General features: G+C 35.3%; 1 protein-coding gene across 2 annotated transcripts; it reads right to left on the bottom strand.

The window, feature by feature from the left end:
• LOC105176031 (ATP-dependent Clp protease adapter protein CLPS1, chloroplastic) lies at positions 4,271-12,174 on the bottom strand. 2 transcript variants are annotated; one of them, XM_011098706.2, is made up of 3 exons: positions 11,988-12,174; positions 8,522-8,691; positions 4,271-4,616 (listed from the first exon to the last, which is right to left on the bottom strand). In XM_011098706.2, the coding sequence occupies exons 1-3, from the start codon at positions 12,052-12,054 to the stop codon at positions 4,434-4,436; spliced, it is 420 nt and encodes a 139-aa protein (XP_011097008.1). In that variant the 5' UTR covers positions 12,055-12,174; the 3' UTR covers positions 4,271-4,433. The 2 variants fall into 2 exon arrangements, with proteins under 2 accessions (XP_011097008.1, XP_011097007.1); XM_011098705.2 differs by having other exon boundaries at positions 4,271-4,695; positions 8,547-8,691; positions 11,988-12,169.

The following is a 12,710-nucleotide window of genomic DNA, read 5'->3' as shown; positions in this document are numbered from 1 at the left end:
GATTAATAATTTTGATAAGTAGGTTGATTGATTTGTAATTATCCCTAAAATCTCATTTCTATCTATTGGCATTGCGTCCTTCAATATTGAACACACAAAGTTACTCTTCCAATTCATCGTAGAAGATACTGCAGAGAAGTTTCCTAAATAAAGGAAAACAGTGCGAACTGTACCTCCATTTAACACCACCCACCCTTTCTCTTCGACCATCTGCCTTCTTGCCGCCTGAACACTAGGAATGGCAACAACAGTTCGGGGCAAGTTTGCTCGGACCCGTCAATATGGTCCGTTCTAATTTAATTTGACTTGAGACTTGTCCCACTAAGGGCTCTCAAAATGCCCCTGCCCGCCTCTACCTTGCCCCCGATCCAGACTAGGGTGAAAACGAGTTGAGCTCGGCCAAGATTTCGAACTCATGCTTTAAGTTATTTATTTTTTTAACTTAAGAGGTGATTTTTTTTTTAAATTTTACTTTTTTGCAAATAAAAATATATTATTGTAAAATATATAATATCAATTATTAATTATAAAAAGTTTTAGAAAACATATGTTAAAATGTTATGATATAACGTTGATGCGTGCAAAAGCCGCATGTATGATGAGGTTCGTGGACTCGAGATCTCTTGGGCCAAATTCTTTTGCAAGAACCTGCAATGGCTCTTAGGACACTTCTTGGGGGATAGGCAATGGCTCATCTACCTATAGAGGGGCTCGGAGGTGGAGCTTGAGGAGTGCTGCTGCTGCTGCTTAGCATTGTGTGTTGGATGAATCCTTAGAGACGGAGGAGAATGAAGACACTGGGGAGAATGAGGAAGAGGGCTTGCACGGAGAGGAGGAGAGGGTTGAATTGGAAGAGGTTGGTGGTGAGGGAGAGAAGAGATAGCCTTGTTGTTGGGGATTAGGCCCCTTTTTCCCTCAGATCCTCTGACGCCCGTCGTTTGATAGAGGAGTATGGGATCCCTCCGAACTATACTATTTATACTCCTTCCCCTGATAGCCAAGTAGATTCTCACCTCGCCAACTGCTTGTGCTTTTCACCAACCAACTTAGGGTAGGTCTTCGTTTCCCCATCACTTATTTTTACTAGGAGGCCTCTTAAATTTTCTAGGTACCCCTCAATCAGTTGGCCCACAACTTCTTCCGTCTCGTAACTAATTTTAGGCATGGTATTTTTGCACAGTAGTGATCCCTTGAGGCTCTTTTCTCATTTAGGGTTAAGCCCCAAGGCAGTCCCTCAGGAGGAGCCTTTGGGTATTTAATATTGACTTGTTGAACTTTGCTGCTTTGTATGTTTGAATCATGTTGGTTGAACTTGTTTGTTTCTTTCTACAGAAAAGATCATGTTCAACAAACTATTGAGAGATATTGCTCAGGTAGCCTTTGATGTTTGGAAGACGTTTAAGAAATGACCTTTATTTCTACTAACCAAAGAATTTACTTTAAAAGTTGATAATATGAATGTTAAAGCTTTCTTGAAAAATAAACTTGAATCACAAATTGAGAAAGTTCTTATTATTAGATGGCAAGTGGAATGTCAATATTATTGCTATGATATTGTCGTTATTAATCTCATGACAATGTTCTGGTAGATTTCTTGGCAAGAGATGGAAGCATTTGAAGCAGACTCCATCATTATGTGGCTTAAGCGTTTCAGAGAAACTTTGATGAGCTTGATAAGAAGTTTGGACAATTGACGGTTAAAGCCAAGTAGCTAGCCAAGTTCCACAAGTTGATCTTATACTGTCCAAATCGCCATCATAAGTACCAAACTTGCTTCTTGTGTGCTATGGGACTCGTTACTATAACCAATTCGAAACGCATCAACTACGGTGATGACTATAGAATCGAGAGAGCAGGGCTTTAAACCTGAACTTAGAGAACATGGCTCTAAAACTGTAGTGGTAGATTCAAGTATTGCTTGGATGAGGCCATTATCAGACTCTGGTGAAAGGCAACAATTGACCCATAGGAAGTGCAAACTCCTAATAGTTTAAGTCAACCTAGCACCTCTCCAGTTAAAGAGGGAGATATTAACCTCTGGTCAATGACAAATACCTCTAAAGTTAATAAAAATGAATCAAATTCTTGTGTTCTGGTTGATAGATATACCGAAGAATGTGGAAAAAATTGATTTTCCACAAAAAAATCAATCCAAGTAAAATCATAGTAGACACATTCAAATAAATATAACAAGACTTGGATGGTTGAGGGTCTCACCCAGAAGAAGTAAGAGAATGATATGATTTTGGAGCTCTCGCTTTAGTTCATACTATGTCATCAGGATTTTGAAAATCTCAAAACTTTATGGAAAAGTGTCGTGGTCTATGACTCATGGCGAAATAATCCTCCTCTTAAATGAGAGATATTTTGGTGTTTAAATTTATTTCAGCGGCTCTAGAAACTATAGGAAAAAGATCTCATCAAACATTTCATTTTATCAATTTGCAGAGACCTGACATGGTAGCATTTTACAAAGTCAAGGTTGCCACTGGAGAAGCTCCCTGGTATAAGACGAAAGATCTACCTCAAGAGCTTGGGGGTTATGAGTTTGTCTCACTGAGATGGATAAAATCAAATGTCCGTTTAAAATATTTTCAAATAAATTAAATGGATCATTTCTATTAAGCTCTATTATAGAAAAAAACCACCAAGTTTGCAGAAAGCTTATTCGAGAAGAAAAGAATGCTCGTTTAGGAGAATAAGTTGCATGCAATGGAGGCCACAAGGAAAAAAGCATGAAAATGATGCATGTTGGGCAATGGCATAACAATTTATGCCTTGCAGTGAAAAACAAGAAAAACCCTTTTCAGGGCAAAGATCCGGGTAACCCATATAAAAAGAACCCAACCAAAATCAGAAAAGAGCAAAAGAAAGGCTTTTGATAAAGTTAGGTAAAAACTCCAAGATGTAAAAAAACAAAAGGAAGACTGTCGCTAGAAGAGGACAAAAACGCCAACAATCAGAAAAGCGAAGAACACCAGATGACAAGCACATGGTCTACAAACCATAATGACCACAACTGAAAAATTGAGAACCAATATAGGTGAATAACGCAATAACGCTATCTAAAACAAGTTTGAAGTCCGTAATAGAAATCCGCGGGCTATTAAAATAAAGAGGTAGGAAGCAGATATCAGAAAACTTCTCCAACTCTTGCAAAAATTAATTGTCTTTAAATTTTCTAAGTGTTAGTATTCTTTCAATGTATGGAGATTTTCCCAACAAGTCAAGTTTTCTTTTCCGTAAGAGGCTAATTGTTGTCTCATTCAATAGAGGAATAAATATCTATATCATATTTCAGATGTTCCTTTTAATAAATTCAAGGTTTCTATTCAACTTGTTCATCCAAAATCTTATTAATATCTATTTTGGAGTATCTTTATGCCCTAAGGTAGAAAACGGAACAGGATTATACTCATTGTTGCTGAATGAGTCAAGTACCTACGAACCATCTGCCGCAATAGTATAGCTGTGGGAAGTCCATATAATCAGGAACTTTGACTACCCAATGGCAAGACGGTCAAAACAAAGTATGAATTTATAAGGCTTACTTTTATTTTGAAAACCTGTTGGGTCTAATTTTGAGTACATGGTTGGACTACGAGGCTTTTATCAACAGAAGGACAAAATGACATTAATTTGGTGTAGGACCAAAAGTGTTAAACTTAAAAAAATACATGACTAAATGTGTTACATTCTTAGTTGGAGGACTAAATATGCAAAACTTCTACACTTACAAGATTAAAAGTGCAATTCCCCCTCCCAAAAAACAAAAAAAAAAAAAAAAAAAAAACTCCCAAAAAAAAAAAAAAAAAAAAAAAAAAAATCAACTCCGGCAACATCTACTCCCACAATAAGCTTCATCACTTCTTCCACATCTCATACAGCTTAGAATATGTTTAGGTAAATGTATAAGTTTTTCAAAATATTTTATATGATATTAGACTTATAAAATATAAATAAACTCTTTTAATTGTAATTATTTTTGTTACAAAATTATCATTAATAATATCTTATAGACTTTCTTATCTTATTTTATTCAAACACTTCAAAAAAGTTTACTTTTAGATTAAAATTCAATATTTTATAAATTCCAAAAACATCTCACAATAATTAGCCACCAGTTAAATGCATGGCATCTTCCGAAAAGTTTCCCCATCATTATTACCATCCGGACGAATAAATTTTAAATTAGGGAGCACAGAGCAGTAGCAGACAGGATATAGATCAAAAGTGAGATCGCATGGCAAACTACAGACTACAAAGGAGATAATCCACAAGTGAATATGAAATAAGTTTATTATGTGTATCGTAATCATAGTAATATGGTACTCAGGATAGACAATTCATCTTCCAACTTTTTTATGTACACATATATGCGGTGTCGAATTACATGCCAAGTTGCTACTTATAAATTACCCAAAGGCATGTTGTCAACAACCACCACTGGCAGGCTCAATTGAGCTCAAAAGGCCATTGCCTCGAAGCTGCATGCAGTGCTCTTCTGCATCAGCTTGAGCGCATATTATCACCACAGACAACCCATTGTAGTGTGCTTCTTGCATAATATTCACAGCATTATCAAGAGTCATCCCCGGTATAACCTTCATAAGTACCTGCACAACATACTCCCTTTTATTGTAATTGTCGTTATGCAGCAGCACACGATAAGGTGGAGACATTTTCCTCGACTTCCTGGAGAAACAAAAGAAAGACTTTTGTATACTTTCATCTCAATAACTGCTGATCTTTTTGGAACAACTACTCATGCAAATATCATTCACAAAGCATCAAACTCCAAAAAAGTTCAGGCGTATATTGTAGAAGTGAGAAAATAGAACAGATGTATTCGGGCAACAAACTAAAAGACGAAAACTTCTACAAACTAGTGAGTGAATTAGAGCATACAGGAAGGCCTTTCTAGAAAGACTCAACCGATACTGACCAAGGATACCGTATTATATTGAAAACGATGTCCTACCTTTCAATGAGTAAGTGATATCTGACCCAGGCCTATGCACAATAAATACATGCATTGATACTTTTGTATCCTACCCCAGCATAAGAAGGTGTGCCCAAAAGTTTAGTACGTTTTGAGTCCTTATGTGAACCTCTTTTCCCTATAATTCTTGAATTCACATCAACATCAAGCAATGGAGTTTCTTAAAATGAATAATGCAATTATTATGTATTTTCCACAATCAAATCACAAGAATACTTTACCAATTCACTTAATAACAGTTGATGGGCTTCCGGTAATGTAAAAATTTAATCATCCGAATTTTGAAGGGGTGCAAATCAACCATCATTAATATTACAAGCAATAGTGTGAACCTTGTCCAAGTGATAACTATTAACTAATTGAAAATGCAAGAAAATGCAATTAGTGAATCGAAGAAAATTTAAGAACGGGCACAGAAGAATTAACTATGCTAGCATATCATTTGAATTTGGCTTGAGTTTTTTATCCATTTGAATTTCTGTTCAAATTAAACTTTAACATTAACTAAATTCAAAAAAATTAATTTTGTTTGTGTTTTCTCAATTTTCAGAATATCACGTCGAGTTTACATCACAGATATCCTAGAAATTAGACAGTTACTACACCATAAAGAGAAAATTAAACTAGAGTTGCCACCACAAAATCAAATATGGAAAAGTCTATCTAATCTTGTCAAAAAATCAATATATAGAACAACGTAATCAAAATATTTACGGAAATGATTATATAAAATTTAATATCAAAGTTTAACCAGTTGTATAGTAGGGATGCCAACCCAACCTAACCATCTTTCGGGAATTGGTTCAACAAATCAATATTCCCCACATTGCAAAGGACCATTCACTTCAATAAATTCATCTTTCCTCTTCCTTTTCCAAGTGATACCGGCCTAACTAGTCACTCACATGAGAAAATTGATCCTTTTCAGGCAATAGAGTCGACAAACTACACACAAACTAGATCGTTTATGAGCAAAGTACACACAAGGACATTAAAAACCAATGAAGTTTATTAAACTGCTTAATGCATTGTGTGCAGAATTAGGTGGAAGAGAGAAGTAAAACAGGTATTTCATTTTTTATTCTTTTAAAGTTAGGTATGGCCTTCTATCCATTAGGTAGGGCGGAGACCTAGATGAAAAGACTTTTATAACACATAGCTGGTTTCTAGGAAAATAGTTATGAAGCCCAAAAACACCAACATGTGGCAGAATTGAGGAAAATACAAAATCAAAACGCAGGTGCTAAATTAAAAGGTCAAACTATTAGCTGGAATGGTGCTCCTCATTCAGTTTTGGACAGGTAGAAGGAGTTCTCAAGTTTCCAAGAATCTGACTTTTTGAATTAGAAAAGATAACTACAGCTACAAGACATTGTCATACTTGCAAATACATGAAATACACACAAAATGAAGACAGGATTATTTGGGGATGGGGCCATGTACATGTGAAAGTATATTATGTGGTAAATGCACATAATCAAACAAACCACTTGTTTTGATCTTTTATTTACATCCCTTTTCATTGTTTTGGTTAGGCTATGGTATTTCTACACAAGAATCAATTTTCATCATTGGAGAAAGCTAGCAAGATTGGAAACCCTGGATACAGATAATACTACCAACTAGTAAAATTAGGTAGAACAACATATGAAATATGGAAAGGGGTTTATAATAGTGTAACTTCAACCATTGGGAACGAGGATAGGACTATAATTAACAAATTCAGCTTTCAGAGACCCCATAAGCAGTATATCTGATTAATGCATAATGTTCAAATCATTCGTATGTATTCCCTCTTCTTTCAATATAAGTTATGATTAATTGATGGATCCAACTATATTTTATCTCAAGGGATGCAAATCAGAGAATCGGAGCTAAGATGAGCTTGGTACCCATCATTCAAATACCAAAGTTCAAATCCCAAAACATGGAGGAAGTTAAAAAGTTGAATGTGAGAAGACAAGGGTGTCCATGTCTTATCCATTAAAGACAACGCTGGAAAACTCTGCTCATATAAGGGTAATCCAGGATCAAACTAAAAGGATGATAATTGAAGTTTACTTTATTCCTATCTATTAGAAAGAGAATATTTTTTGTCTTTATGTTTTGGAAAGAGCATATTTAGGATTTACTTAATTGTAGGAGTCTTATACTCCCAAAACCAGGAACTAGGCAGTTTATCTAAAGAAGGGGAATTAGGTAAAAGGGAAGAAAGACAAAAACATTGTAAAATACTCTCTTTGAGAAGACTTCTTCTTTTCTTATGAATGATGTGGGGCTGGGCCGCCTCATGAATATTCACTGAACCATCTTCTTAATTAGATTGAGCTTTGCATGACAACAAGAGTGTGACACTATTTTTACATCACATGTTTTGTTTTACTCTGAAAACACATAAATGTGTTGTTAGTAAAAATCAGGTTGACCATTACTATTTTCTCATGTTCTTAAGAATATGGCATTGTCATTATTCAAGGTCCAAAAGTAGCATGGAATGACATAATGACTCCTAAATGGAAACAAAAATGATATCTGACTTCAGTTTGTCTCAGCTTTGTCTCACAATCCCCAGACAATCCTAGCAATTAATGATTGTCTGGTAAATCTTGGGATGGGAGGCATGTAAGCATCCTGGTCGGAAAGTTGCGTACAAAAATCATTCTTACCAAAAGAATAAATGTATCTTTAGATAGAGCACACAGGCCAGTATCCGGAAATATAAGAAAAACACTAAAGTCACAAAATTATCCAAACACTAAGTTAAGGTCTAAAGCTTAAAGACTCTGACTACAAAACAACAGGATTACCTATTTGTTGAGGTATAGTTTCATGTAATATTGTGATCTGAGTTTAAGCATTTATCTCCTCCACAATTGGTTAAATGTTCCTTAAACTACCTGATCTATAAAATAGGCACCATTCGGTGCTCCACAGCGTTCAAAAGGATCACAGTATCATAGTTCCTAAGCTATTCAGACTATAAGAGTTGCTGTTCTTACTTTGCCTCCAAACATCCCAACTTGTCCATTTTTAGTCTGGCACTATCCTTTCCAACAGTATTAAACCTCCAAAATTGGAAGATCTTATAACTTTGGACAGGGCAAGAAGAATAATTGCTGTCACGATGACAAATTAGAGAAACAAAACCCAGAACCTAGCTTGTCAGAGCTGAGAGAAGATTTCCACATAAGTCAAATCATAATGAAACTGATATAGAAACCAAATACATTCAATGTCCCAATCGAAGAATCTGTGAGTCCGAACCAAAGAATCTGAGAGTCCCAATAGTAAATGCTCCCATTCAATAAATAAATTTTTGATACAATATGATAAAAGAAATAACCATGTTGTATATAACACAACTAGGACTGGCTGGAGTGCTGATTAGCTAAATAACGAACGAACCAATAAAAGAAAACAATTCCGATTAATGGTGTAGGGTATAAGTTAGATATCGTAAAACTCTTTAATTAAGATTAAGGCAACCTGGAAACTTCATGCTTACAAAGAATAGAATACCTGGTTAACGTTTTGATATCCATACCTCAAATCAAACTCAGACTCCCGCCCTGGAGTTGTTTTTTCTATTATTGGTTTATCTAAAACTCCACCTTTCCCTTGACCAGCAATTGGCATTATCATCAATGTGCTTCGATTTGCCCATTGTTTATGAAGTGGGTATCTATCGCCTGTACACAGCAGTAATGCATCTTAAACGGACTCATACTTCGACAAATAAAGTTACAAAATCTTTTCACCGGAGTAAACTCGCAAAGAGGATGTTGGAGCATACGGATGAACACAAAACAAAAGGCTGTAAAGTTAGCATAGATTCAATACAATTATTAGTGGAAAATTAAAAAGCGCAAAGCAATGATTGCATGTAATAAACAAGTTAATAACTATAGGAGGTGTTAAAGATCTTTAGCATCAGCTAACCACATAGAACTTTCGCGGTCAACTCCCTCCTTTCTTAATCCAAACATGACTAACTTTGTTTCTCCAAATCATACCACATAAAATGTAAGCTATCCATAGAATTTCAAGCTATATCTGACGCTATAACTAGAAAGCCTGAGCATACTTTTCGGCCTCAACTGAATATTCATTTTAAAGTTCTACTCAAGGTCACTTTATGAAAGGATTAAATGCCATGCTAAAATAAGTAGCATGCCAGCATACTATTCTGTCTCATTACCTATATGAAGAAAAGATTATTTAATCCCAGGTAGGCTAAGACCATAGTTGGTACAGGCACACGGTGAAGGTCCCCTAGAGCCATGGTGCACGGTGTGCGCCTTTTTAAAGCATGATACATATTTACAAAAACAAATTATATATTCATACATTAATATCTTTCACCATCAATCATGCAGAACCAATTAAATATAAACACTAGAAATTATTTTAAACATTACAAACAAACATAAAGTATCTATTACTAAGACCCCATTTCTTCTTTGAAGCCGAGTCGTTGTTTGAAGATGGAGACATGACAGCGAGTCACGAGCTGCAGAGAGAGAGAGGGACGAGAGAGGACGCGTTTCTGTGCTTGTCGAAGCCGGCAGAGATGTCTGAAAGGTTTACGTCTCTTCTTTTCTCTTTTACTTTTTTTTTTATTTTTATTATAAAATTTTAAGTTAAAAGGCTGGGCTTGTTGAAACCCAGCCTTCTTTAAACTGGGCGAAGCCCAATCTTTGAAAAAAACTGGGCGAATTGCAGCCCAACCGAAAAAGGGTTGGGCTGAAGAAAGGCAACCTTAACGCGCTTCTGCGCCACACAGAAAGGCGCGCCTTCTGCAGGCCATTTTCTAAAAATGACATTGGGCTTGAGCCATGGCGCGCATTTTACAACTATGGCCAGAATATGGCAGTTGTTCTGAAAAATAGAATTACTACATCAGCCACACTAGATGTTTTACTCTGCACAAGGAACAGACTAAGACCCATCCAATCATATTAAGTGGATCGTGTCATTCTACCTTGGTGACTGGGTTAGTGAAACAATAGATGTAAGAACATAAGGAAGTTGTTCAAAATCCTATGACAAGTTTTCAAATGTTAAGTGTGATGAAAAGATAACAGATAGCTTAGACAAGTTACAAACTCTGCAAGTTGGTTGCACAGTATATAAGCTAAAGACAATCTGAGTATAATTGTACATGTGAAAGAATGCAAAAAAAAAATAAAAAAAAAATAATGAAGAACTTTCGATGTTTACTAATCTCAAATACTTTTGTAAATGAAAAGGCATATATTCTATTGGTTTGCGTTATGATCTTAGTTTGCTGATAGAAACCGTGTTTGATCACTAGACGTGGATGCCGAAAGACTACTCTATTTATGCAGAAACAAAAACGAAGAGCAAGACGAGAAAGGCAAGCATAAATATTAAGTGATCTAATTGGAACTTTTATTTGTCTTCAACTCCACATTGCAACTGCTAATTCAGAAGTTGGCTCAGTTCTTCTTCAGGAAATGGGCTCGACAGAACATTTCCAAGTGGTGCACAACACATATACGACATGCTAATAGATACTGAACTATCATGCTTACTAAACAATCCATTCTTTCTTCAAATGGGGGAATCCACGTGTCTTATGTTTTATATGTAAATCTTGTATTAAACATCACCAGATATTACATGGAACATATGAAATAAATAAAGTCGGCCTCGTTCCTTTCTTGACTTACTATTGCAGTATTGCTGAAATTTTTATATCTTCGAATTTTTCATCTATGCACCGACACCATATGATTCCGTCCTTGTCATATAAGAAGGATAATGATATAATTAAGTGTCCTAGAGAACCGATTTTGCATTCGACAGCACAACACGGTGACCTTTGTCTCTATTTGCAAAAACTCTAAATGACAAGCAATGTAACTGTCATGGAATGATTAATGAGAGGAAAGTGCAATAGTTTTCGAGCAACCCATGTCTATGTGATTTCAAGAGACCCATATATATTCAAATTGGCACACCAACATTGCAAAAACCTGTTGATAAGGCCTGATAATGACATGTAAAAAGGAGTAAAATAGTAAGTGCTACTATGATGTATCCAAATACTTAAATAACCTCAATGGCCAATGCTCGATTCAGGATTACAGGTTGGTTGAAAATAATAGTTCAAAGGATGACAAGAACTAAATGCAACCTTTTCACTAAGCTAAAATCTAACTTACTGATGCTAGCAAAATGGAACAAAGCTTACCTTTGCTTCCATCAGAAAAAAGTCAGTGAGAACATGCATCTGGCAAAGAGACTACAGTGTCATGTTATCTACTGAATATGAACAACTATCCACTCAACCAAGAAATTATTTTATGATATTTATTTATAATTGCAAAATCCACCCAGCCATCTTTATATCCCACAGAAAATGCACAATTTTCCCTAAAGGAATATAAGTAAATCATACTTAGTTACTTTTAGGAACTCAATATTCTGCAAAGTTTTTCCCAATAGCACCTCAATAAGAAGAACTATTCTGAATCTGGATAGTTTCAGAAGGCAACTACTTCCTACTTAGAACATTTATAAGAACTCTTAATACACTTAAAATTTCAATTCTATTCAACGTTTGTTCACTCCAGATATAATAAATTTAAGATTTAAGCCAATTACCCTCAAATTCCATCTCACTCAAGAATACTTTAAATAAGGAGGGCATCCCTATACCTTCTGCAAAGATAGTCTAACACGAAACTGAATTGTATTTAGCTTTCTCTAGCAACATGATGCCCAAGAATAAATTTTCCTAAACAAAAAAATTGGCTTTTTCACCTGCAAATTTCCAGTTCACATTGAGCTTCAACTAGTAAATACTTAGCAGAATTTGACAACAGACCGAAACGAAAAAGTAGATTAAATAGAAGAACAACTGAATTTTTTTAACAGCAACTGAAATAATTAAAGACGAAGACGACATAACTCTTAGAAATTCAGCAGAATGAGTCAAGAAAGAGCAGAGATTAATTACCAGATGTTGGGTGGCAGATTTGATTAGGGGAAAGAGCCACTCGTCCGCAACTAATGACGGTCTCCATTGCCTCTGTGCTCTCTCCACTCTCGCTCGCCCCACCACACGCGCACGCACACTCACTTGTGTGTTCTGTTCTCTCTGTTCAAATGAGAAAACAATAAAGAATAGAAAGTAATGGCTCTCGTGAATTACAACAATAGTACAAAATAAGGAAAGGCTGATGATACTGCCAGAGCAACTACCTTATTTCCACACCCAATTTTCTTGAATCCCTTTTTTACCCTCCACCACATCTTAATTTCACCTTTTATTTACATAATTGCCCTCAATTGAATAAATATCTCACCTTACTCCTAGCACAAAATTTCACCCATTGCATTCCTATCAGCAGGTACACTTTGTAATTTTGAATTTTTTTTTGTATATTTAGACTTAATTTTAAAAAATGTCAATATAAATCATCCTTTTTTTTTAATTACTATGAGATATTATATTTATTAATATTTCCATACGGGAGAATTTTCAGTCAAACGCTTATATAATAGTTCTGTTGTGGTACACGGTGATATTAATATCGATATATTATATAATTATCAATTATTAATCAATCATTTTGTTCTGAATCTAATAATGTTACTTCATTCTTTTTCAATCAATTAGTAAGGTGCACGCGCACTGCACGTGGACAATTAATATTTATTTTATTTTTTGTTAAAATCA

The sequence above is a fragment of the Sesamum indicum genome, linkage group LG13 (genome assembly GCF_000512975.1).
Source record: "Sesamum indicum cultivar Zhongzhi No. 13 linkage group LG13, S_indicum_v1.0, whole genome shotgun sequence".
NCBI classification, from domain to species: Eukaryota; Viridiplantae; Streptophyta; class Magnoliopsida; order Lamiales; family Pedaliaceae; genus Sesamum; species Sesamum indicum.
This window is presented reverse-complemented; position numbering and strand designations above follow the sequence as displayed.

What these genes read in the sequence shown, in the direction of transcription:
- LOC105176031 (XM_011098705.2), bottom strand. Translation starts at nt 12,054, where the DNA reads ATGGAGACCGTCATTAGTTGCGGACGAGTGGCTCTTTCCCCTAATCAA. An exon ending in AATCTGCCACCCAACATCTG is followed by an intron (nt 8,692 to 11,987) that starts GTAATTAATCTC and finishes TGCTGTGTACAG; the next exon opens with GCGATAGATACCCACTTCAT. An exon ending in GAGTCTGAGTTTGATTTGAG is followed by an intron (nt 4,696 to 8,546) that starts GTATGGATATCA and finishes TTGTTTCTCCAG; the next exon opens with GAAGTCGAGGAAAATGTCTC.